Raw genomic sequence first — 27,692 nt, forward strand, 5'->3', positions numbered from 1 at the left:
TAGGTTGATTTTCTAGTGGTACTCTAGATAGTGTGTAGCTCCAATAGCAAGTTCCAGTAGCCTTGTGAAATAAACTATAGAATGGCCAAACAGAAGCAACCAAATACAGGAATGTGGGTATCTAGGTTATTTACTTTTGTGTATGCACATCCAGAAAAGAGAGTTTAACAGCTTTAGACCCTTCTGTGATTCCACTAAAACAGGCTAACTATAGCTATGGGCTTGTGACAGTGGTTTATTTGGAGCTCCATACTTTGATAATTCTTTTCCCTTATGTCTTTGTGACATCTGTGGATTCTAAGCAGAAGAAATTTGGCAACACAGTGACTTTAATTCAGTACTTTTGCACAAAGTGGACTAACTTTTGGGAAGTGTGCAATTGTTTATGGTAATCAAATAATGATGATGGAAGACAAGTCTGCCCTACCTGTGTGGTCATGAGTACAATTTTCAGTAAGCAAGTTTATGATTGTTTTCTTTTTCTTTAAGAACCATCCAGAATCTTAAAAAAACAATCTCTCTTCTCTCTGAAGTATCAACTTGAGTAGTGTTGAACTACAGCTTTTTTTTCTTATTGATGACAGAGAAATCCAGATAATTCATGTAACTAATTAATCTGTTTTTTTTCTTCTTGTCTTTTCCATTTCATGTCAGTCACTATGAACAAGACCGCAGCGCACTTAAGAAAAGAGAGTGGGAGCGGAGGAACCAAGAAGTTCAACAGGAAGAGGACCTCTTTTCTTCAGGCTTTGATCTTTTTGGGGAGCCCTACAAGGTAGCTGAATATGTATGTAATTTATCCTTTTAGAAACTTATTCCTTGTTTTGTTTTTGAACTCAAAAATCAACATTTAACTCATTTTTAAAACACCTAAGTCAACTCTAAGAGAATATATCTTACAAGTGAAATATATACATAAGTTGTATTTGGAGCAATTTCAGGTTTTTGAGGAAGTCTTCAGGGACAAAATCCATCTTCTTTGTGAAGTACAGTAAGACTGCAAAGAGATTTGTGAGACTTCCTATTTCTAAGGAGCCCCTTACTGCCCGACACTTGGTTCAGCAAAGAATGCACCTTCTCTATGCCTTCTAGGGCTTCTGTGAGTAGTGAGGGAGCCCTTCATGAAGGTAGCAGAATGACAAAGGATGTATAACTATTTCTCTTCCCAATCAGTGCCACCCATTGCAAGGCCATTGTTTTTATTTTTATCCCATCTGGGGTTGTTGGCAGCTGTTCAGGGGTCGGAGTGTATTTTGGAGATCAAAGTCCTAAGGTAAAGGGAAAAGGCAATCATTTTTCCTGGTGGTGATAATCATGGGTTAACAGATTGCTTTAACTGGAGAGAACAGTATAGTTAGGTTGATTTTCTAGTGGTACTCTAGATAGTGTGTAGCTCCAATAGCAATCAAACTGGGGCATCTACAAGTGTTGACTTTACAATTAAGTCTCTGAATTTTCTTATGTGGTGGAGTTAGGGGGCAACCTAGAAGAGCTTGTGATGGAAGAATCATTGAATTACTGGCAGCCTTTTAAAAAATTAGTAGTAGTGTAATTTTCTGTAATGTAACCAGAAGGATGTAAGAAATAAAGCAAGAGTGAAGCTCTTCAACAATAGTGATTTTAGAAGAACATTGTTTAAAGGACAGTGACTTCCAGAAAGGGAACAGTTTTAATAAAGTCAGAGTTGGTATAGATACTGTACTACTTTGGGACAAAGATTGTACTGTTTGTCTTGGTGGCTAATGCCAGAATCTTGTTGCTTTGTTCTAAACAATGAATAAGTTCTTTCTTGGCCCATCTATGTCCTTTCATGTTTGATAACTCTGACAGACTCAAGTCACCTAAGCTACTAATTTCCAATCTGTGCCTAAGTGTATATAATTCATAAAGCATTTTTCCTATCTTGATTGATTCAATTTATATGCTACCTTTGAATGTGTGCACTTAGATGTACAATTAATTTAATCAACATTTTTGAAAGCCTACTGTGTGTGAGTTACTCTCTTGAAAAAGTGTATTTAGGGGAGTAAAACATAGCCCGTGCCATCGTGGAAGAGTTAGTCCAATCGCATAGATCATCAAATGATGAGGACGTGATGACGTCCCTGCATTGTGACTGAGAGACACAGGCAGGAGAAAGACAGTGAATACTGTGCACCTCATTCCAAGACTTGGAGCATTATTCTGTGCATGAAGAAGAGTCATTACATGGTTTTTTACATTAGCTCATAACCCTGATAAGACAGGGAGGGATTTTTTTTGTCATAAAGGAAGCAATAAAGCCATCTTTATTGTTTAGAAAGTGGTCTTGGACAATGTGGAGAGTAGGTGAAAGGGAGGAGAAACTGAAGAAGTTTAGGAGAAGCTTCTGGCAGGAAGGATTAAATGTAGAGCATTGAAGTTGGAATGTTGGAATCATATGTTGAATTGGATGTGTTAGTATGGAATAGTTTGTGACTTGAGAGTTAGAGGTACCAGTAGGAAGTTGCTGAGGACAACAGGATTGTTGCATACAGGAAGATTAATTAATACAGCTTGGTGAAGTCTGGATGATGGGCCAGTAGGATATCAAGGGTGAAATATCCAGTAGCTGTCAGATATATGAGTCTGGAGCTCATCAGAGTAGGCAAAAGAGAGATTTAGTTATTCTTGTCATGTAGGTGGAAGTGGAAGCTCTGAGAATGTGTACTACTCTCAAGTTAGGATATCAAGTGCTAAGAAGGGTTGAGAAGTTGAGGAAGTGGTTGCATTTAGGATGTTAAAGTGATGACGACAGCAGAGACTGGGAAGGCAGTGTAAAAAGGAGTCATCAGATAGGTAGGAAATGCACTAGGATAGAAACACTGAACAGAAAGCAAGGGAACAGATAATTCGATGGGGAAGCAGTGTGTTAATTACATACGTCAGAGGTGTCAGGAAAGGTAAAAACTCTGAAGTGCTGTTGGATTTGACAGTTAAGGGGTAATGGGTGACCTTTGGAAGCATTGTTTTTGTTGATGGTGGTGGTCATTGTGCAAAATCAAACCTCCAACCTCTTAGGTCATAAACTATCTCATACTCCCACATCCCATTCAACATATGACCTCAATATTTCAACTTCAATACTCCACCTTGAATCCTTCCTGCCATAAGCTTCAATTAATCTTCCTTAGTTCCTCTTTAGAGAGGTAACAGGAAGAGTGTAAGAAAGCGAGCAGTTGATCGTGTAGTGAGGTTTTGCATGGAGGAAGGAAAGAAAGATAGAAGACAAGGTAAATGAAGGGAAGGGAATGGAGGTTGAAATTTAAGTGAATAATTATATGGAGGGAAGATCTTTATAAGTGAGAGAAGCAAGAGTATATTTAGTGATAGATGGTAAGAAACCAAGATGAATAGAGAAGGAGAAGGTAGAAGATACAGGGGAGAGAGCTGAAGCTGAGTGCAACAAGGTTCCAGAGAAAAGATTAAAAATACAAGGTGGGGAGCAAGTGACGACTCGTGAGCCAGGGGGAGTGTGATGGGCACAGGACATGGGGATGCGAACAAAGCATGGGTTGATAATGGAGCAGGAAGCCATGGCCTCTGTTTTTGGTGGAGAGTTCAAACGATGATAGGTGTCATGTCCTTTCTTGAAGTAAAGGAGGAACAACTACATAAATTGTGCTTCTTGTTTTTAAATGTATTAGTAAAATTTACTCTACTCAAAGATTTTGTTCTTCCATATGCCTACCCACCCAGTCTTCAACTGAATTATGAGGTGAAGAGCCCTTGTTTTATTCTCCTCTCATACCTTTTAATCAGTCAATTAATGTTCTTGTGTCTTTAAGATAATTACCATCTCGTAACAGGGACTATTATATGGATTCATATTTATTTTTAGGGGTTACCAGTGGTTTTTAAGAAGGCAGTTGATAAAGTTGATAAACTCTTAGCATTGTTAGAAGTCTTCAAAATCCACCTCTCTCATACGGCTTCATCAGGTAGAGACACAGATGGGAACATTTAGTCTTTTTCTTCGTGGAACTGGGGATTGAACTCAGGCCCTTGTGCTTGCCAGGAAAGCACTTATTCTGCTGAGCCACAACATTATTATTCTCCTCAGCCAGAACATTTAGTCTTGTATAAGGCCAGACCTGGTATATGAGTAGTAGCTTAATGCCTTTGTGCCCCTTTATGGAGAATGCCATTTGTTCTTGAGTCAGAGGTACAAAGCAAGGGAATCATGCTAACAGTTTGTAAACTTGGAGCTCTTTTCCTTTCATCCTTGCTTTGATTATTATTGGTTGCCACCTTGTGCTATGCCTATGATCAAGATTCCCTGGAAGATAGCTGAGGAATATTCGTTTTTCATCCATCACTTTATGACCTTAGAATTGATGCAGACCTCCAAAATCTCCGCAGACTAAGATTGCAGCAGATGAACTTGGGACATGTGGTTGGCAGTGGCAGTGGGAGCTCTAGGGCTGGCTCATGGCCCATTGGTTGATATGATGACATAACACACCTATTCCAAAGAATTATAGTGGGAATTCTTATGAAATTGAAGATCAAATTTCTCGGTAATGGACTAGGACTTTCAGGAAATTTCTTGCTACCCTGGAGCCTAAAACATTGTCTGATCACTTAACTGTTAACATCAGCATTTTCTAACTAGCTGGGGTGAACTCCAGACTCTAAGACTTTCCTTCCCCAGCCAAAAGAAGAAATAGTGATCTCTCATTTTCCTTACTTTTCTTGGTTCACCTATACCACACTTGGAATGAAAACAATGCTGACCTCTCCTGGGGTTATTTCTTGGTATGAAACTTCTTTTGCTGAGGCTCTTCTCCCAGCTTATAACATTTGCATTAGAGTTTGCACTGTGCTGTTGAGAAAGTCATCTTCAAAAGTGCCTAAGAAAGATGAAGCCATTTGACCTGTCTAGGTACACGTGGGAAGGCTGGTGAGACTGGCTTTATGGCTGTACTTTCTTTCTCCTTATAACAAGTGAAATGGACGTTTTCCTCATGCATCTTTTGAGGAATTTTAATTCAGAGAACAAATATGATGCCTCTGCATCATTATATCCTTGTATGTTGGATATTTAGACTTCACCAGTTCTGTGGGCTTCTGTATACATAAGAGGAAAATATCTGATGGGCAGTCAAAAGACTTGATAGACTTCTCTGCTGGGTGACTGTGGGGAAGAAGCAGTTTCTCTGGTCCTCACTTTCCTCCTTCTGGAGATGAATCATAAAAATAACAATAGCTAACATTTTGCACCTTGGCACAGCTCCATTAGAATGAAGAAGCTGATGTGCAGAGAGGTGTCAGTGGCGTACGCAAAGCCACATGTGCTAGGACAGGTAAAGTCCAGATGGAACCAGAGCTACTCTCTTGACTCACATGGTTGTTGTAAAGATCAAATGGAACAATGTGGAAAATCTTGCCTGAACTTTAAAACACTGTACATAATCCAAGGCATTGTCACTTGTATAATTGGAATAAAGGTAGAAATAAGAATGTACAGCTTAGATTATCTGTGAAAATATTAGGATTAGATGAAAAGAATTACTAAATCACACACTTTAGCAGAATAAAGAAGAAAAAAATGAACCTTAAGACTTCAATTATTTTGATTCTTTTATTAAAAATAACTACAATGGCACAAAAACATCCTAGTACATTAGGCTGGCAATTAAATTATACTACTTATTTGTAGACAGCATTAGAAGCAAACTGGAGGAAGTTTGCATTTCCTAAGTAATGAGAGGCAAAAAGCTTAAATGAAGGAGTGCTGTTAGTCATGAGCCACAAACCAGACATTGAATTTATGCCTAAAGAAAGTTGGAAAATACATTTCCTTGATGAAGAAGAAATCGTGATTACTTACAAAGTAACGGCTGCAGAGGTTACCTTTTAGAAATCAACCAATTATCTAGAACGGGAAATAAAGAATTGGCCAAATTGAAAAAAGTATAATTGATTGAAGTGGCTAAGTTTCATCTTTGCTATGTTTATAGTGTTCCATCAAAATTACCAAGATTGCCCTGCTCCTTAATAGGGTTACTAAGACTTGGGAGGGTAAAAAGGAACTTTTAGTGTGAATCTGAACTATGGTGGATAATGACAGCACGTCTTGTAGGTATATATCGATATATCTACATCGATGGGTTTTCTATCTAGTGGAACTCATGTCTATATCCTAAGAAATTTAAAAACTGCTTAATAGTTGCCCATGTGCAGTCATGGGAGACAGTTTACTCAGGCAGATTGGGCTCGACACTATTTGGCAATCATTGACTGGTAGAGTTGAATCTTGGTGTGTCGGCTGAGCCTGATCTTTCCTCTTGTGTGTTCTCAATTTACCAATATGTCATGAGAGTGACCATAGTGATTCCCACCTGTAGCCACAGCACATCTGTTATGCAAAGCATGTGGATCTTTCTTAATCAACAAATTAAAGTGTTACCATCAGACGCAATTTGGAACTGCCTGCTGTGAGGAAGGGAGATGGCAGGCGTCCATTCCTCCAGGCTAACCTAGTTCTACTCCTTTGTCACAGTGATGAGGGAAGCCACACCCTTGGGTCGTGTTGGCTAGAGACCCTACCTTCACTTGTAGATCTGTCCTCACTGAATGAGACTTCAGTGTGACCCCCTTGGTTTTCATTCGTCATGAGGAAAAGCCACGTGAGGAACATCTTTGCATTTCTTGGAAAACTGGTGCTGAAAACATGATGTGTTTTATTGCTCAGAGGTTTTTAATACATGGGCCAATATGGAAATTCTTTTTCACCCAGTAGTATAAACTAGCCCTTTGTTTTGTTTAATGAATTGGCATATGCTTTTTTTGTCAGATAAATTTAAGTCTTTCACCTAGGAGCTGTTCTTTTGGGCTTTAGCTACCAGGAAACTCAAATTTCAATGTGTTGTTCAATTGTAGTAACTGAATCAGCCTATGTACATTTTTCTCTAGTCATTTGAAGATTATTTATTTTGGCACAGGCAGGATATGAATTATAGTTTGTTTCTGTGATATTGTGACAATTTATAAGGTACTTTATATGCATTCGGTGTGGTGCTAAGTCCAGTGAAAATGAACACAAAGTGATTTTTTTTTTTGGTGGACCTGGGGACTGAACTCAGGCCCTTGCGCTTGCCAGGGAATCATGTGACCTCTCATCTTACTACTTATAGTTTTATTCTGCTCATATAAAAAATATATATATATATATATATATATATACCCAATATATATCCAATAGCTAATGTATGGATAGATAGGAAGAGGTTGATCTTCTAGACATAATCAGATAAACTAATTTTCCCTCAATTTTATTCATTTAGATACACTTCTAGATATTGAGCAGTTCAGAAGTTCTGCTAATTTCAAGCATATTTTAAAATCTACATGTGAAAAAATGGGTAAGCATCCCTCAGAAATCCAGATAAGTATAACCATAAACACAAGTTAAGAGACATAAAAACTATACACACTTCTTCCCACTGAGGACAAGTTGCACTTGTCTTTTACTATTGAAACAAGAGGGCCGGCCAAATAGCTCAGTGGATTAAAGTGACTGCAAAAGAAAGAAAGAAAGGAAGGAAGGAAGGAAGGAAGGAAGGAAGAAAGAAAGAAAGAAAGAAAGAAAGAAAGAAAGAAAGAAAGAAAGAAAGAAAGAAAGAAAAAAAGTATTTGCAAGCAGGCCCAGGCCAGGGTCTGGGGTTTTGATCCCTGGGCCTGCAGTGCAGGCCTTGCCCTTGGAGCACGCTGAGACAGCGATTGAGACTGGGTATAGTGGTGTGCGCCTGTAATCCCAGCTCTTGGCAGGCTGTAAACAGGCGGATTACTATGAGTCTGATCTAGTAGTGAGACCCTGAGCACTCTGTAGACCCTTCCCTAAGATACAAAAAAGAAAATAAAAGAAACAAGAGCAGGCATGTGACTATACATACGGAAATATGTCTTTTCTCATGTATATGAAGATTGAGGTTATTAGATCCTGGTGATATCGGCCCAGAGAGACAGGCTGACTTCTCTGGGCCATGCAGTGTTTGAAGGTCTCTGTAACACCTAGGGACAAGATTGTGAGTCTGTAGTGTTGTTTTCTCCGGTACTGTCAGATCATTGAACATAACCAAGTGTCAGTGTCGGTTAGCCTTGCAATCATCTGGCCCATGAGGCAATCTGTTTGAGAGGCTAGAAAAACCATGCAAATGTTTAAAGTTTGCACTGAGTTCTTCTTGGCCCTCAGCATGATGATATTTCTTTGTTTCGCATTTAGGGTTTGAATAGAGAGAGACTGGCTTTGGCTGCTGCCCAAATTGTTCATTGTGCAACTCAGTTGAAGGAGACTGCTATATGCAAGGAATTTATTCTTCCTTTACTGAAAAGTAATGTCTGCTATTCAAAAAAAATGACAATCCTCGGGAATTTTAGGGAATAAAAGTGATTTCTACTGATCTGTGTCTTTTAAATACACCTATCAAATGTACTTTGGAAAATGGAGAGATTATTCAGTGGAGGACTACATAGAATCTTAATTGTTTAATCATTACTTCAGCACCAAGGTTGCATATGATGCAATACAAGATGTTCTTGAGGATAAGAAAACTAAGATCAACATATATTTATTGGAGTTCTGAAGATCTCTATCTCCCACAGAACTCCCTTTGCATATATTTAGCATATTTCCCTTAACCTTTGAAACTCATAATTCCCTAATTGCCCCATTTCTTTGGAAGTGTCTTAGATGATTTAACATGTGGTATGGTGAAATACTTCCTATAGTACTTATAGATGGTGCCAATAATGAGGCTGAGATTTCTAGTTTGTTTCTCTTTGTGATTGTTTCTTCTTAGTATCCTTTGTTGGGTCCTCTTCTTCCTCCAGTCTCTTCAAGGTTGATGTGTCCCAGGTTGGCACCTGAGCCTGATTGATCTTTTCATTCTTCATTTTCTTTTCCTCAGTGGCTTCATCCATTTCTCTCCATCCATCTGCATATTCTTTCATCTTCACATACAAAGAACAACACACAGTCATACAATGTAGGGTTAGACTGAGACCCCAGGGTTGGATAGTTGTACTCTCTCAGGACACCAGGCAACTGGGTACTTTTGAAGCATATGAGCTACTTTAGATATTGCACATCCATCTTTACTGGAATGTCTACCAACAGGGAGGTGGTCACCTTTCCATGCATGAGGAGCATGCCTGTGGCTACTGGGATCTAAACAATACCTACAGTGCTGCTTTCCCTATCTAATGGCCTGATTTCTAGATGGCTCCGTGAGTAATGGTAGCCTTCTTTGATTGAAATATTTTGGGCCAAGGTAGTGCAGCCTAGGCACAAAGAAGTCCTTTGCCCTTCTGAATTTGGTAGCTTGTTTTCATAATCTCTTTGGCAAGTAAAGAAAATAATAAAGTGATTTTCAGGGATGAACAATTTGAGTTTTCATTAAAGTCATTTGCAAGTATATAGCTAACCACTATTTTTTAGTCATGAAAGCTTTACTTTCTTTACCACAAGAGCCTGTTTAGGAGCTTAATTATTTTGAAAAACAATCAGAGCCATTTTATGGGATTAACATAGCCTACAGGAGATGGCGAGCTAGTCTTTTGATTGTCCATAGATTGGTTTGATTGCCGCTGTAATTCCCGCACATTCAGCTTACATTACTTTGAAAAGATGACTTTGCTTTGATTGACTTAAACAACTTTAAAGTTTGGAATAAATTTTTCTAAATCACTGAAAAGGCACATGAGAGCCTGAGTCACTGTTGATCAACAATTGCATCATTTCAAAGTAAACAAGTATGAATCATCAACTTGTAAACACAGTTGCCCCTGTATTATGTAGGCAGACTCCAGTAATTTATACATTTCTTTGATTAAAAGGAATTAGATACATTTTAGTCATAAGTTAGCTCAATTAGATGTTGTTAATCCCATAGCTCTTTAGCAAGATACTACAGTTTAACTGAGTTTCTTATCTAATGGACTAAGCCTTTCTAATGATACAACGCAGGACAAAGGCTGATGTGACAAAAATATATGTAAGAGGAACATTCCATTATAATTGTAGTGATGAGTAAATGGGAGCTTTTAATCATAATGTAGATTTACATAATGTATAATGTACAAATTCAGCTCATCTCACCTAAAATAACTTTTTTCTGATAAAATTAATAAAGTATGTAATTTTAAGCCTTTTCCCCATTTAGCATGTTTAAGAGCGAGCTGAGGAGCACACCAGCTATTAATCCTACACACACATTCCAGGAGGCTCTTGCAGTGGCATTATTGATATTTCTCTTACATAGCACACGAGAAGTATGAAATTATTTGGCAGCATAACAATTTTAAAGAACCCTATCTGCTAGTCTACTTAAGGCATCTGTTTGAAACATTAACATTAGGAAACACAAACCTATTCATTCTCTCTCCTCCCACCCCCATCTTTTTGTTATTTTAGACAAACAAAGGTGATGCCCTTGCCAACCGAGTCCAGAACACGCTTGGAAACTATGATGAAATGAAGGATTTGCTAACTAACCATTCTAATCAGAATCATCTAGTGGGAATCCCAAAGAATTCTGTGCCCCAGACTCCCATCAACAAAAATGAACCAGGCTTTTTTCCAGAACAGAAGAACCGGATGATCCAACCTCACCAGGATAACACCCACTCCTCAGCCTCGATGCCTCCACCATCTGTCGTGATACTGAATTCTACTCTCATACATAGCAACAGAAAATCAAAGCCTGAGTGGCCACGAGATAGTCATAACACTAGCACTGTGCTGGCAAGCCAGGCCAGCAGTCAGCCAAACAAGATGCAGACTTCCACACAGGACCAGCCTCAAGCCAGACTAGAAGACTTCTTTGTCTACCCAGCTGAACAGCCTCAAATCGGCTCAGTTGAAGAGTCCAACCCATCTTCAAAGGAAGAAAGCAACCCCAAGGCTGATGGAGAAGATGCTTTCAAAGAAATCTTTCAGTCCAACTCGCCAGAACAGCCTGAATTTACAGTGCAAGCACCTGGGTCTCCCCTGGTTGCTTCCTCTCTGTTAGCTCCAAGCAGTGGCCTTTCAGTTCAGAACTTCCCTCCAGGGCTTTACTGCAAAACAAGCATGGGGCAGCAAAAGCCAACTGCCTATGTCAGACCCATGGATGGCCAGGACCAGGCACCGGACATCTCTCCAGCACTGAAACCTTCCATTGAATTTGAGAACAGCTTTGGGAATCTGTCATTCGGATCACTTTTGGATGGAAAACCCAGTGCAGCCAGTTCAAAGACTAAACTGCCAAAGTTCACGATCCTCCAAACAAGTGAAGTAAGTAACATTTAAAGTTTTGTTTCATTGTTTAGTTCACTTTTCTAAGCTTTATTATAAAGTATTCACAGACAGCTCTGATTTACTTTATTGAGCTGCATGTGAGATTCTTCAAGGTCAAAGTCTGATTCTTGATCTTCTATCACTTGTGACATGACTGATTAACACTGCAAATACACTTCCCTCTCTATGACTCAGAATGACTAAAGACATGTTGGGCTTAGTGAATGAAACCTTGAAGGTATAAAAGTAGTTTCAGAAAATTCAGTTGAGATAGAATTACATACAAGTGAATACCACTGGAGATTTGAATTGGTCATAAGTAGTATAAGGATCACAAAGCAATGGTGAGTTTCTTAGAATCTGCCTTCACTAGCCAATAGCCTATGATACATATAAAACCGAGTGCTACAAGAACATAGAAGTATGATTTTTATGGAACCCAAAATGAAAGGAATTCTTTAAGAATTTTTGTTTTCCGAGTGCTTCCAGGGCTATTTCTAGGCACTCTCTCGATGTCGCCTTGCGTATCCCTCAGTCCCTCTTCTACATCACCTCTTTTCACAGGTGCCTACATAGCCTTCTTATACCTACTACCTTCATCCCTTTGGTCAAAGCAGAAGGTATTATGACCAAAAGAATTCCACTGAGCTTAGAATAACCAAAAATCCTACCTATCTCAGGAATTATTGCCTTGTAAAAGAGAAGTCCAGAGGGACCAAAGCCTCTCTCAAAGGAGTGAGTCATTAATGATTGGATTCCAGGCCCCACGGCCCCTGAGTGGGGGTCATTTAAGGGGCTGCCCCTCAGACACCACCGTGTAAGCAGCTGCCGTGTACAGCACCTCAAGCACCTGATCGGAAGAAGCCACTACCTTTAGATTGGATTCCTCTTACTGGTGACTAAAAGCTTGAAAAGCACAGAGGAAGAAAGTAGGTTCAAATTCTTACCTCATAGGAGGGACAGGCAGCCTGTGTGAATAGTTACAGGCTAAAAGGTAGTAGTGTGTGACATAGAGGAGTCAGCCCCCATGAACCCTCTAGCCCCTCTTCCTCTGTTCTTCTTCCGCAGATGTGGTGATGGCAGTGGACAATGGGAATACAAAGGACGGGAGGCCTGGGGCTCTCAGCTGGACTCTGGGAACATATGTTTTTAATATTGTTGCACTTCTGAGGCGAGTCTGCTTTTTGTGTCAGCATTCATCAAGTCTTGTCAAGCTTCCTCCTAAGTATCTCTCTACTCAGTCACTTCTTCTCCACCCCACTGCCTTCAAACCCTCTGAGAGCTCCATCTTCACTGATCACCCTTCCTCTGGTATCACGTCTCTTCTGCCCATCCTCCATAATCTCACAGGTGGATCTGACCGTTCTACCCACTTTCAGTTCTTCAGTGTCTTCTTGTCACTTTGGGGCTGAGCCTAACTTTCTTACTCTCACATCCAAGGCTCTTCTCACTGGTTCCATCCTCTCTTTCTGGCCTCATATTTCACCACTTCTTCATCCACAGATGAGACTCAGCCATATGGAACCACCGATGGCTCCATGTCATGTCATGCTCTGTCTTGCTTCCTTGCATTTCTACCTGCTGTCTCCTCCACCCAGAATCTTTCCCCACCCTCCTCTGTCTTCCTGGTGGACTCCTGCTTCTCCTTCGGGTCTGCTTAGTGGTCATCTTCTCTGCAAAAGTGTCCGTCGTCTTCCCAGCTTAATGACAAGGCATTTCCTCTGGGCTCCTCTAGCACCTTTTTATGTATGCCCTGCCTGATACTCTTTTCACTGTATTGCAGATACTCTTTTGTGTGTCTGTCTCATTGACTAGACTGTGCGCTCCACGCGGGCAAGGACTAGCTAATCCAATCTGTGTTCCAAGCACCTAGCAAATGCTTGGCACATAGTAGATATTAAATAAATGAATGAATCAGTTTCAAGGATTACTTGATTACATTTTCAAATCCATAATGGTAACCAAATAACCTAAACATAAGCAAGTGGAAATTGGTACAGAATCCAACCTCAACTGTATTTCTTTAACTGTAGTTTGTCTGCTGGTTTTTTTTTCCTGTGCTCTGCTGTCTAGTTATTGACATATCCTAGTCCTAACTTCCACTGGATGACTTAATACTGTTTGTTTTTTTTTTTTTTGTTTTGAAAGTCAAAAGAAATCTCCTTTGAAAGAGGACTATAATGGGAAATTGGGGTGTCATGGTTATCCTTTTCTTTTCCTGGGTGTCTGCTCCTCCCTCCTTACATAGCACTGCTGTCATTCAGGACTGGCCTAAAAATAGCACTGTTCCATACTGCAGCCTGCTAGCATGTTTCCATACCTCATTAGTGGAGTGACAGGTCGCAGACCCAGTGAGATCCAATCAGTTCTAATCCTCTTACATATTCACAAATGGACTACCCCAGATTGAGAACCGACTTCATACTTTCCCTGGGTTCTCTGGCACACCAATGAGAGGTACACTTTCAAACAGAGTCTGATCTGTCATCAACTCTGGAGACGGTTATCCCAGGAGCAGCCTTTAGTGATGGTGCAAATAGACTTTGATAAAGCTTTGTATGAAAAATGGGTCAGGTGTGAGAAAGTTGTGAGAGGTGATCAGGGGAGAGAGTACTTATTTTACAATGCATGTCTCAAGGAAGGATTTTAAAGAAGAGCAGAGAGAAGTTCAGGGCACTAAACTCAGAGGAATACGCAGAATTCAGGCATGATATGAAAACCAAAAATAGGAGGAAAGAAAATGTGAGGATAGAGAGCTCCATAGAAAGCTTAGAAGAAAGTAGATTCAAATATGGCCATAAATATAAACAGGGTATCACATTATGGAGCTTTGAACCTAATGGAATTTATGTGGCTAAAACTCTGACCAAGTCTGAAAATTCACCCTATTAAATCTTGATGCACTTTTCAAAAGCACTTAGCATTAGAATCCAGTCCCAATTCTTGGCGCCAAGAGTTCCAGGCACTGGGTTCTGTAGCCCTAGTCATTGTAGCCATCTTCGCTGAGTGGTAGCATTACTTCGAGTTATTATAAAAGGGCTTATCCATAGAGCAGTCACAAGGTTTCTCTTAGCAGTCTGTTCCCCTAATTCTGGTGACAAGAAGTTGACACTTTGTGTTAGTGAAGTGCATTTGGGATGGGGGGGCAGGGGAGAGAGTGAAGGGACCACAAAACAGACATCATACTAAAATGTGGAGATAAGCAGATAGGATTGGACTTGTGAATTGAGATATTAGAAGCTTATTGAAATGTGATATATATGGCTGTGTGCCTGAGTCTGTTTAAATATCTTCACTTATGGGGAAATGTCTAGCTAGTAGGGAAATCATTTGATCTATGAAACATTTCCATGCTTCTTAGAATTACTATGTCAGTGGTAAAGACAGTAGAAGTCTAACCAACTTTGTTATAAAATGTCACCTTTTCAATTAAGGTATGTCATTTAAACCATTAATTTGCTTCACGCCTTTATGTTACCTAGTGTGTTAACGTTCTAGGCAACCCAAAGAAGGCTTGCATGTTCTGCAGTTGGGTTTAAAAGAATGTCCTGGGAACTGCATTTGAAAACAGCAAAAGGCCCACTCAAATTGAGTGGAAATGAGGGTGTCTTGCAGATGGTGTTTTATTAGCAAAAGGCTTTGTGATTAAATATAACTTTATCCATAATTTCATTTATTTTTTTTATTTTTTTATTTATTTTTATTTATTTTTATTTTTTTTAATTTTATTTATTTATTTATTTGAGAGAGAGAGAGAGAGAGAGAGAGAGAGAGAGAGAGAGGCCAGCTCAGCCCACCAGGGGGCGGGCTGGCTGGCATGTGGTGCTGGGGGATTGAACCGCGGTCCCTGATGCTTTTGCTAAGCTTGTTCTAAGTAGGTGCTCCAGACCACTGAGCCATCTCTCCAGCCCTATCCATAATTTCATTACAAATGTTTTTGTTCATTCTTACCTTAGGACAAAATATCTGCTGTTGTAGATGGATTTACATTTTGGTATAATTTGTTATTAGTACTGTTTGGCAGCTAAATACTTGCACAGAAAAGAAAGGACCAGTGCCGTATCGTAAGTGTCTCAGTACAATGGAAGTAAGCTTTCAAAAGTTCAGTGCCAGTATGTAGAACACAGCACCCCTAAAGGGTTGTTTGCTTTACATGTTGATCTGTGGTAGACCTAAGGCCTCAAAACTAGGAGCCCCTTAGAGAAGGTTAGTGGAATTTACCTGGGAAGTTTTTCTAGGTTATTTTAGAGACTTAGTGTTAACCACAGATGAAAAACTATGGCTCATATTTGTGACTGTGCCTTTTTTATTTTATGTCCTATGCAGTGAGCTCTGTGGGTATAATTAGTTTTATTGTGAGGTGCAGCCTAAGCTCATGTCTCTTGTGTGAGAAGGGAAGAGAGCACCGAGGTCCTCTGCAGTGATGTTGTATATGTATCCATCACAGGAGTGATAGAGGCAGCTTTGCTGAAGCACAGATGGCCACCCAGCTGCCATGTGTCATTCACACAAAGCATTTGTCACTGAATGTACAGCACAAGTTCTTTCTTGTCAGCTCCTAAGGAAATAAAGTAGCATTCAGTCCCAAGCTATAACAGGCCTAATTTCTTATCCCACCTCCAAGAACAGAGACATCTCTGAATGTCTGAACACTTTCAGATTACCAGGAAAGGTCATCTGTTGTTCCCCAGTGGTGCCCTTTGGTGTATGCTTTTTGACTATTCCCATTCTTTGGTTGCATTTGGAATGGAAACTTGGTTTTCTTACTACACATTTTCATATTCTCCCTAATTTTAGCATCTCACTAAGTTAGTGATAGTGAACCTTTTAGAGATTTTGATAATACAAACAGCCCACTGCAGCAGGTGTGCTGGAGTTGACCACTACTGCGCTAGGCACAAGGAGTGGATTCAGTGAGCATCCAGAAAACATAGGGATACCAAATCCAGCATTCTTTGTACTGGGGAGATCAGAGATAATTGTAAGGGCTTTGATGTAGAGTAACTTATTTCAGTGACAAGAAAAAGTGTCATGAGGAAAGGAGGCTGAAACTGTCTTCATAGCAGGAAGAGAAACTGATGGGACGTCAGCATACAGGAGTAATCAGGGAAAAGTTTGCAGAGAATGAATTGGATGGGACCAGGGAGATGGCTCAGTGGAATAAGCACTTCCCTGGCAAGCACAAGGGCCTGAGTTCAATCCCTAGTTCCATAAAGAGAGAGAGAGAGAGAGAGAGAGAGAGAGAGAGAGAGAGAGAGAGAGAGAGAATGAATTGGAGATGGAATCTGAACTTGTCCTTCAATACAAGGTGAAGTTAGGAATCTGGAAAGCTGTTCAAATATGTGCATATTAATCATGGATGGATGGACAGAATGGCATGTAGGAAAAAAGGAGAGGGGAAAGCTCTAGGGCATGGTGTCAAGATGGGCCACTGCTTCTGCAGCTGAGACTGTAGGACCAAGAGGGACAGCACTTGAAGGCCAGCACGCCAGTTACCTTAATGTGTGGACAATACGGCAGCCAGGTGTGATGCCAAACTTGACATTTCAGCGTCTTTTGCTTGCTAGGTAACCTCGGGATTTCACAGCCAACTGTCCTCTCCAGTTCAAGCAGTAAGTTCTGAGCTCTCCCGCATTTGTCATCCGCTCCCTCAAAGTGAAGCTAGCTTATTTTTTTCTGCAGGCACCCAATCTTCCTAAGCAAGCTTTCCCAAGGCTTAGTGGCTGTTCTATACCATGCTGTCTTTCCCTATGAAGTTACCCTTTATTTGTTTCCTGTCTTTTCCATTTGTTCATTGGCATTACGAAAAACTCAGTGATAGGTCTGAATGTTGGCATATGAAAGACCATACAATTACTTAGTTTTCTTTTTCTTTCTTTTTTTCCCAACCATCAGTCTCTCGTATGTACATTCTTCTCTATAGTTATTTGTGAATGATTCTATCCATTGGCATTGTAGAATAATGTCAACAATTTGAACATTCCAATTTTTAAATATAGCAGAGAATTTTTTTATGCTATATGTATATGCTTCTGTCTTGGTGTTCTTTGATTTTAAATCTTTCCAATTTTGACCTTTTCTTGGCTAAAAAGAAGGCAAGAGATTACTTATTCTGTAGCAAAACAAAAATTTTTATAAATTTTTATTTTTATGCAAAACATAAAACAGATAAGTTTTATTTTCACAGTACTTCTAAGGAAGTATTTTGCCAGGCTCAGTATGCAGTAAAGCTTCTGTTATGTGTGCTCCAAATCATCCTGTTATCACTGGATATATGAATCAGTTTAGTTCTTTCTGATCCAGTTATTAAGAAGGCTGCTCTCATTCTACATTAAAGAATGTGAAAAATTGACAGGTAGATAACAAATTTTATAAATTTGTAATGATACAAATTAAAGTTATCATTATCAAAATAATGACACAGCTGCAAACATCACTACGCATAATTTGTGTGATTTTTCCTGAGATGCCTGAAAGGAAATGTTTATATAGAGAGTGATGTTGAATACTGGAAATCATGATTTGGATGAGGCACATTGATATGTGGGTTCCACTTCTGGCCTGGATTTGGGTTTTGAACTTGGGAGAGATTTTTCCCTATCTGGGCCTCTTTTCTCTTTCGGAGATTCGATTCACTCCTCAGTGAGGTTTCTTCCAGCTCTAAATTTCTGAGGATGTGTTTCATGTTTGTGGCTAAGCCCACATCCACTTTATTTATAAAGCAAACTCAGCCATCCCCTCTCCAGCCCCTATCCTCCAAGACTATCCATCTTTGAACAGCAGGGAAGCCTTTGAGTCCTGCCTGCACGCTTCTCATTAACCACCTTTCCAAACAATGTGGGAAATGTTAAGCCTAAGTAAATATGGGAAAATTAGAATTGGCTATTTTCAGAGTTTGACTAGCAATTCAGCCTGGAGGATTGTTACATTTCAATTTCTTTTTAAAAATATATAAAAGCTATATGATACATTTCATTGGAAAGTACCAAGCTGTGGACTCATCAAATAACCTTCTATTCCTTTTGCACCACCCACTAAAATAATGGAAGACAGATAAGTTTTATTTTCACAGTACTTCTAAGGAAGTATTTTGCCAGGCTCAGTATGCAGTAAAGCTTCTGTTATGTGTGCTCCAAATCATCCTGTTATCACTGGATATATGAATCAGTTTAGTTCTTTCTGATCCAGTTATTAAAAAGGCTGCTCTCATTCTACATTAAAGAATGTGAAAAATTGACAGGTAGATAACAATATTGATTGAACCCCAACAGTAAATGCAAAGGACTCTAGAGATACATTATAAAATCCTTTATGGGCATTATAGGTCTGTTTAGTATTTTTTAATTGACATGAAAGCAAATAATCTTTAATCAGCTATAAAGAAAGATAAACTTGAGGCTTTTATAGGTAAATGCGCGCAACTAGAGACCACACTCATAAGTGAAATAAATCACACCGGCATATGTAAAAATTGTATTGCCTCCCTAGTGTAAGAATCTGAAAGAGTAAATAAAATCTGAAAGGAGCAATAGATACAGTAAAAGGAAAAGAAAGTGCTCAAAAGGAATGAACAACCAGGATGAGTGAAAAGAAAATAAAAGAGGAAGGGGAAAATCATGTATGCACATATACAGGATAGGTAAGATAATTGTCCTACTAATTTCTATCAGATTTTTGAAGGTAGCAGTTAATCCTAAATTTTTTACTTCAACCAATTTTACATTCTTATATCTATGAGCAACCACATTGAAGATAGTGATGTGAAATATGACAACCATTGTTGAATGCATCTTTTTTGTTTGAAATTGTGTATCAATTCTATTATTTTACCTATTATTTTTCTATTCTCTTCAAAATGAAAAGTAGTAAGCTTTGATTATCAAATTAAGTTTATAATATAGGTGACTATAACACAAGATTATTACCTTGATATTTTATTTTTTGCCAATGTCTTCATATATATTATCTTCATTGATCTAATCCCACCAGGATCCCAGATTATTAGTACTTCCTTTGCACAGATGCTGGAAGTTAGTCTCAGAGGAACTAAAGGTCCCATGACCAGCCAGTTGCCACGCAGAGATGAGAATCCTGGCCTCACTGCCGTTCCCACAATGGTGCCTGGTGTATGATCCACTGCTCTGAATGCAGGGGTTAACTTTCTCAATGTAGCTTCTCAGTTGGTACCATAAAGGGCAAGAACGTAACATCTTAAGTTAAAGTTCCTTTGCTGGGTTTATATTTCAAAAGTCTGAGCCTAAACACACAAAAGAGCAATTTTTCTTGTGGTATTATGGGTTACACTCATGTGTTTTTCATTTACAAATATGGTGAGAAGTACTGTCTGGCACTATTCCTAAATGAGTAACATATGACCCAGCTTGTTAGAGAACATTTCCTTGGTTCAAAAGGTTTCTGAGTTTTTGTCTCTTGGTGAGATGATGTTAGCAGAATGCTCATGCCACAGCTAAAGCTCTGGATTTCCGTGGCTGAACCACAACCATGTTCAAGATACGCCTTAGATGGAAATGAAGGTCAGTAGAAAGTGGGCATAAAAAACTGCCATAGGCAGAAGTAAGCCTTCTCTCAAATCATGCAGCACCCCAAAATGGATTAATTTCAAACCTTTTTAGGATCATCAGTTAGCAAAAGTAGTCAACAAAGATGAGGTGGAAACTCTGGCTTATTTTACTAGGGAACAAGTGGCTGAGTCTTTATCTCAACAAAAGAATAGTCATGACTTAGAGACTGAGCAGTTCTGAAAGTTCCAATAAGAATAAGTTGTCTACATAGTTGTGAAATGTCTCTGGGAAATTTGCAAATTTATGAAAATGGAGGATGCACTGATCTTCTGTAGCTGCAGTAATAGAGTAGCACACAAAAACGTAATAGAGTATTACAAACTGCATAACTTAAAACAACAGAATTTTATTTTCTCTTGTTCATGCAGCATAAGAGCTTAAAAACAGCCTTAACTGGGTGGAGCTGTCTGCACACTTGCTGAGAGAGGGTCTTGCTTTGCGTGTAACTGACTTTTGGTAACCCTGGACATTCCTTGGCTTGTGGCAGCACCACTCAGTCTCTAAATGTTTACATGACCTTCCTTGTATGTGTCCTCTTTTTTAATGGCAGGAGGTACTGGGAATCAAGCTCAGGACTTTGCACTTGCCAAGCAGGAACTTGTGTCATGGAGCTATATCCCCAGCCCAATATTATGTGTCCTTTCATTCTATGACTCCAGTCATAGTACTTAGGGTCCACTGGATACATCAGCTTTTATGTATAAGTCTTTACCAATTATATTTGCAATGAGAAAATTGCCAAATAAGGTCCCATTCTGAGGTCCTGGGAAGCCATAAGTAGTAGAGAGACACTAGTTAATCTACTTCAAAAGGAATCATTCTTTACATTTTTTCAGGGTGACAATTTATTGATGGTATGATTATGAAGAGAGCGGTGGTATGACTATGAAGAGAGCGAGCCAGTATTCAGGACAGAGCCAGGGCACACCATCATGAGTTAAGACATATTACAGTGGTCTATTCACACCCACGTTTATAGAAGCACAACTTACAATAGCTAAATGTGGGAAACAGCCCATATGTCCATGAGCAGACACATGCATAAGGAAAATATGGTATTCATACCTCGTGGAGTACTACTCTGCCATAAAGAAAAATAAACTTGAATCATTTGTAGAAAAATGGATGCACCTTGAGACCATAGGGTTAAGTAAACTGAATCGGACTCACAAACTCAACTATCGCTTGGTTTTTTTCATATGAGAAATCCAAGATATAGAAATGTCAAGATTAAAGATATACAAAAGCAAATAAAGAGGTAGAACTTTTGCAAAAGGGAAGCAGACTAAGGGAGAAAGAAGATGGAGGTGAGATGAAGAAAGAATTGAGATGTGTTATATACATGTTCCACCTCCCCACAGGAAATGTAACCATTAGATTCTGCCAACATGGAGAAAAAGAAATTGGAAAAAACAGAAAAAAGCAAAAGCAAGCAAACAAAAGTGATTTCTGGTTTAATCTTTAGCGCTTTTCAGCGAGAACCTCTTTACACTCCTCAACTTTTAGTGTAAGTGTTATAAATTTTCCAATTAAATAATTAAAAGAAAAAATGTATTTTTGAAGTTCACTCAATTATGAGCTGGACCTTTTTGAGGAACTAATTTGGGTAAAGTAACTGTCTTCTACTTCTGTGACTGTTTACTTAGTGTTGCACTTCTCAACTGTGGCATTATGGAGTGAAAATATTTGTAGGCAGCAGGCACATGAATGAGTGTAGCTGTGCTCCAATAAATTGTCATACATTGGTGTTGAAAGCTGACTATCACATATGATCATGTCATGTGTTAAAAGTATTCTTTTTCAACTCCTTCCAATCATCTTAGAGTATAAAAAGTGTTCTTAACTTGCAGGCCATTGGAAAATGGAGAGCGAGCTGGATTTGACTGGTAGAACCTACTTTACTGTTTTCTCCTGAGCTAGATCTAGGCCACATTTCAGACAGCACACTGTATTTCCTGTTTTGTGTGGACTTCACAGGAAAATGGTTTTGAACAGAGACAAGAAGAAGGTCAGCCCCAAGACTTATGGAGATCAAAATTCTGTAGTCCAGAGGGGAGAACTGGGTGGTGGAGTAGAGCACCAGACCCATCCTGAAGGGAAATGAATGCAAATACTTTAATAGCCAGGATTCGAAATACTCTTCAGTGCTGTGAGTCACACACCCCACTGAGGAGGTCTGCCTTAGGAACTCAGGAGATGAAGATCATGTTGTCTTTTTGCTTTCTTAGAACTGGAGTGCCTGAACTGTCAGGGCAGGAAACCATCTGCATGCCTAAGCTTGCCCTGAGAATCATAGGACACAAAGAAGTAATCTTAGCACCATCCTCTAAAAGCAAGAAAGTCCTGTAATTTTATCAAATGGAAAACATGGCAAAGGTTATACTCGACTGGGATTCCTGAGTCCTTTACGGATCAGAAAGACTACAGTCTGTAGTTAGCTGTGGTGTAGGGAGCTAGGAATTTCGAGGATTCTAGGAGGAGCAAGTCCTTTTGTATTGCTTAAGATGTTGGGTTCAATGGGGCAAAGGGGTTAATGGCTATGGGAGCTCCAGCCAAGGTCTTCATACCTTATGAGTAGGGGTGATTGTGCGTGTGTGTTTGTGTGTGCACATGTGTGTCAGGAGTCTGTGTTACTTGTAGAAATAGAGAAAACCAGTAGACTTCTGGGCTGGAAGGAGAGAGCTAGAGAATGAGGGGTTTCTCAGTCCTTAGTTTTTGGCCCAGCATCCATGTTCCGGGGTGTCACAGAAGGAAGGAGTGGCAAGAGAAAGAATCTGTTTTGTTAAAGCTTTAAAGATGAGGTGAAGATGAGTTCAGGGATTGGGAAACACGTGGGTTGATGGAAAAAAGAGGTCTGTGGTAGCCATATGAAGTGGACTGCATAAAGATCTAGACATTGTTTGGGGTTCTAAGGATCACATTTTCTATCATATCAGGGTATCATGACAGCTCATTGTTTAAAGTAGGTGTCATAGAGGAATTTTGCAATTGCATTGTGATTCTATTTTAAAAAGTTGATGTTGGGAGAAGTGTCTGCCATATTATATAGCATATGGTTGTTATTCACATAGAATACAATGTGAATGAGAACTGTTCAACTTGTGTAAAAGAATGGCCCAAGGTCCAAGATCAGTCTGTCCCTTGACCATTCTGTGCTTGTCAGGATGGACTATATTCATCCAGGCCTGATGCAAAGTTACTTGGGAAGTCAGTTTCCTATGGAGGCCTAGAGTTGCTTTTCCTCAGTGCCTACAGATGCATTCTGAGTAGAGGCCTCCCATCTGTTCTCTCCTGTGTGTTGAACCTCTCCAACTGCCTTTCTTAGTTAAACAAATGCACCGTTGCTCAGATAGGAAGATCTAGCTTCTCTTCCCAGTCAAGACTGATGTAACAAAAGGCCCACACTAGAGAATTCATTAGGCCCTCTCAATTCATGTGTAGTAAATCATGAGGAAAATGCTGGAGGCACCTGCAGTGGTCCTATGGAGTATTATATTTGGCCCAAGGACAAACAAATAGTCTAGCATTATATTCTGAGTTGTTCAGTTGAGTCTGATATCACGTGTCACATACACTGAGGAAAGATTCATTTGAAGACAATAGCTACAAAACCTCATATTTTCTTTATCTGTTTTCATATAGAGTCAGTCCATCAGACCTTCAATGGACTTATATGGAATGTCCATTGTATTCTAGATCTTATGCTAGGAGCTGGAAAAACAAAATGATGACTTCTACATGCTGCCTTATTAGAAGTAGTTTAATCTGAGGCATGTGAACACAAGAACAGGAAAATGTTCTAAAAGAGTCCAGAGTCCATAATAGTATTGGGTCTTCTACTTCACTGGCAATGTCAGAAATTGTTGACCTGAGTCCCCTACAGCTCAACATAACAGCATGGCTTTACTTCTTATATTTCGTTTTTATACTTTTCTGCTGGATGGTCAAGACCAAGATAAAGCAAGACCTATGCAACAAGAGTTGTAGCTTTTGGGTCTGATAAGGTCAGTGAAATCCCCTCAGGATTTATCCTGAAAGCCTGTACCTCAGATTGTAGATCCTTGTCAGTGTCAGCCATGTGGATGAGTCATGGCCATTGCTTGGCCAATGTGCTCTCCGTGAAAGCCTGAGAGAATGTTTTCTCTCCATGTGACTCTCCTTAGGCACACTCTACATAGATCACTTTCCTCTTTGGCCCTATAATCTTCTTGATCAGAAAATTTGCGACACTACTGAGTTACATGATGTTACAGTACAAGTTCTCATATGTCCTGAGTCTTAATTGACCTTGGAAGGTTAGGGCCAAAATGTTGGCTTTCCTTGTGGCCCTCCTTTTTCTCTAATTTTGGTCTGCAAGCTTAAGTTGTTAACCCTCCAGAAGAGAAGCTTATTGTTACTACCATACAACCTAAGCTGATAAGCTTAACTTCACTATCTATCTGAATATCAAACATCTTAGGCAAAACATGGAACAGGTATTTTTATCAAGTATTGTTATGTTGAACTTTAAATCCCTACAGAATATGATGAAAAAACATTTTAAAATTAGAATATATTTTAAAAATCAGCATAGATAATTATATAATTCTTATGTTTACACAGAAGTCCAGAATTCTAACCATATATAACCTTGAAACAGGGCAGTCCCACAACATTCCTTTTACTGTCTCCTGTCTTCATTCACCACCCCCTTCTTCTGCACTCTTTTAGAATATTTTGCTGAGTTAACACACCTATAATATTCAAATAACGGAACTAAACAAAAAAGAGAATACAGATGAATGTCCATTTTGTATCTGTGTATTCAAAATGGTTAGGATAGATATATAGTTGCATTCTCTTAATGAATAGACAGATTTGTTCTAATATTGTTTGTAAATAGGATATCATGTCCGCATCTTGTACAGCAAATAACCACTAAGAAGAATGTAGGCAATGTTTTAATTATTGAAACTGTCCTACCAATTTGGTTTGAAACTATCTCATTGCTCTTTGTTTCTCAATAAAATTATGGAAAAAACAACTATATTTTAGATTAACTACCAATTTCCATTGGTAGTTAACTAACAACTTTGACTTGAACTTGTTAGTATCAGCTAGCTAAGTTTATCACTGGTTTATATGTCTGTACAGAGTTATTTGCTATATAGTCATCAATTTAATAATCAATTGTTTTATTATTTAAAAAAGAAGAAGAAAATAATAATGAAGTATAATAAACTCAGTTTTCCTAGAAGTGTGTTCAGTATTCTTTGGGAGTAAAGAATGTCTAAGAGTACCTGGGGTGTTCAAGAAAGCTTTTTCAAGGAACTTGCATGCTCACTCTAGAAGTATGGTAGGAGAGTTCCTTGGTGAAAAACCAATGTGAGTATTCCTCGTCAGCCCTGCACCAAGTTCAAAGTGGGAGTCAAAACTCCTGAGATTCATGCTTAAATGTATTGGTTGTGTTTGGTGAGTTGCGAGGTACAGGTCAAGGGCTTGGTGCTGGTCCTAGAGATTGGGAGCCTTTTTAACCACTGAAAGGTATAAGGTGTTAGCATGATACTGTTTTAGGGAAACCATGCTCTCCAGGATGTGGCAGAAAGCCAGGAGCAGTGTGTGAGAAGCATGAAAGGGCTGGGAAGAGTTGAGCAGAAAGATTGTGGAGCTAGATGATTTAATATTCCAGGTCAGAAACACTAGTAGTTTGAGGTAGGACTATTTCTTGAGGCCAACTCAGTGGAATTTGGTGGTTTATTAGATGGACCATTGACATAAGTCAACAGAGAGGCATCTAAAATGCCATTGGGGTTTCTAGCTTGGCCAAGCAGTGGATGGTGACACCATTACCCCAACTTCTTGTCTGTGACACTCAGATCTCCACAATGCAGGTAGGTTTCTCCTTTTATCTCTTTTATTGTCTTGCTGTCATGATATTATAGGCTTTGAATGTCATGATATTTGATTAATGTTTGCGCAGTGCTTCTTGTGTAAAGCTATGTGAGAAAAGAACCATGATTATTTTCCAATGCTCAGTGAAGGATTTATTTCCTACAAATGGCCTTTTTGGTTCACCACTTAAAAATTAATATCTTTCCTCAGAAAGATTTTATGGTACATTAGAGAGTGTGGGGAAATATGCTGAACACTTTCTTAGAAACCAGTGCAATGGAAGTGACAATTTCCATTAGTTATGCAGTATATTAAATATTAAATTATGTTTTGTATTTTGTAATTTTTGAAGTCAAATGAACACATTTCCAGTTAAATTTATTTTGTAATGATAGCACTGGTCCTTCCTGACTTTTCTCTTTAGTCTGAAGCTGTCTCACAAATAACATGTTTACAAGGGAGAATGGGGTGACTTTACAGTGCACACTTCCCCTGCTCCATGATGTAATAACGAGGGAGAAATCAGATCCTTTGATTTTGGTCGAGTTGGTGTAGGGTGGCTCTGCAGAGCCATTCTGAATGGCTCTCTACACAAATTGTTGCCTCAGTAACATTGCTCAACTCCACTGTCTCTGTTTGATATGCACAGTCACTGCTTTTCAGGTTAGGCTGATGCATTTTGGGCAGTAGAAGCTGAAAAAAGGAACACAACTAAGTGTACAACAGTTCCCCTCCATAGTTCCTGGATTATAATTGTGTTTTGAAAATATAGGGGAATTAATAATAATGCACGTAATTGTACCTATGTACTCCTCCTGTGTTCTCAACTGTTGGAACTTTTGTCTGTGATGCCAGTTTACTTTCTTACTTGAAAATACTGCATGCACAGAGACTTAGGGAGCTGAGAGCCTCATATTTTTAAGTGGAGAATCTAGAAGGGAGCAGGGGGAGGTTTCTCCAGGGGTCTTTAGCACATCTAATTACAGAATTGAGCTCTGAACTCTCTACTCATAAATCTGGACAATAAGTTGACAGAAAAAGTAAGCAGTCTCATAAAAAGCAGCATAGATTTCATTAGTGCACATGGCTTTAAAATGTGTTCTAAGAAAACATAGTCACTACTTTCTTTCGGTAGGGACTGTAGAATGGCCAAGAAACTACAGTGATGATAGTGTACAGTTTACAGAATTAGAGAATCTTGGTACTGGGAGGATTCTACAAAGCCAGTCAGTCCAGCTGGCTGACTAGAAACACACTAATGTACTTTTACACTGCACATTCTTGCCTCTGGAATGGGAAGGTACTCCAAGGGCTCAGGTGGAATTTTCATGTGAAATAATCAAGTGTGTCATGACACTTGGTCATTTTCCACACTTTAAAGATACAGATGACAGTTCCTTATTTGATATGTTCCACCAAACATACTAGCCATATGAAAATAGCATTAAATAGCACCTATATTTGGCTTATAAAGTAAAAGATCTCCCTGCCCTCTAAGTATGTTCATTTCACCTTGTCAGGAAAAGGAAAGAAATTGAGGCTGGAGTATATTATTGAATTTTCCTGAAATTAGCCTTTAGAATTTGTGGACATTAAAAGATTAAATGCTGATTCCTGCCACCAATTCCTCCCACACACAGAAAAATATTTTCTTAGCAATGAGAGAAGTAACTAAGACAGATTTTCCATACCCGATACCCACAACTAAAAGGAAGAGGGGTTTATTTCAGCTCACAGTTCGTAAAGGTTTCAGTGTATAGCTTGCTGGCTCAGTGGCATGACAGAGGAAGTTTCTTCGTGACATGGCAGCAGGCAGCACAGAGAGACTGGGGTGGGGGTGGGAAGGATGGATGTCCTTCCAGGCCACATCCCCACTGACCCAACTCCTCTGAACAGGCTTCATCATCCAACAGCACATTTAGCTACAGACTTATCAGTGA

General features: G+C 39.2%; 1 protein-coding gene across 3 annotated transcripts in view; it reads left to right on the top strand.

Moving 5' to 3' along the window:
- The window catches only part of Aff2 (AF4/FMR2 family member 2), a 546,136-nt gene that overhangs the window by 172,292 nt on the left and 346,152 nt on the right, over positions 1–27,692 (top strand). For 2 of the 3 annotated variants that reach the window (XM_023703817.1, XM_023703818.1), the window contains exons 2-3: positions 655–775; positions 10,436–11,296. In XM_023703817.1, the coding sequence (XP_023559585.1) occupies positions 655–775; positions 10,436–11,296 (982 nt within the window). Of the gene's footprint in view, positions 1–654; positions 788–10,435; positions 11,297–27,692 lie in introns of all 3 variants that reach the window. The other variant, XM_023703816.1, reaches the window with a different exon arrangement.

Source organism: Octodon degus, unplaced genomic scaffold (assembly GCF_000260255.1).
Source record: "Octodon degus isolate 3935 unplaced genomic scaffold, OctDeg1.0 scaffold00181, whole genome shotgun sequence".
Taxonomy (NCBI): Eukaryota; Metazoa; Chordata; class Mammalia; order Rodentia; family Octodontidae; genus Octodon; species Octodon degus.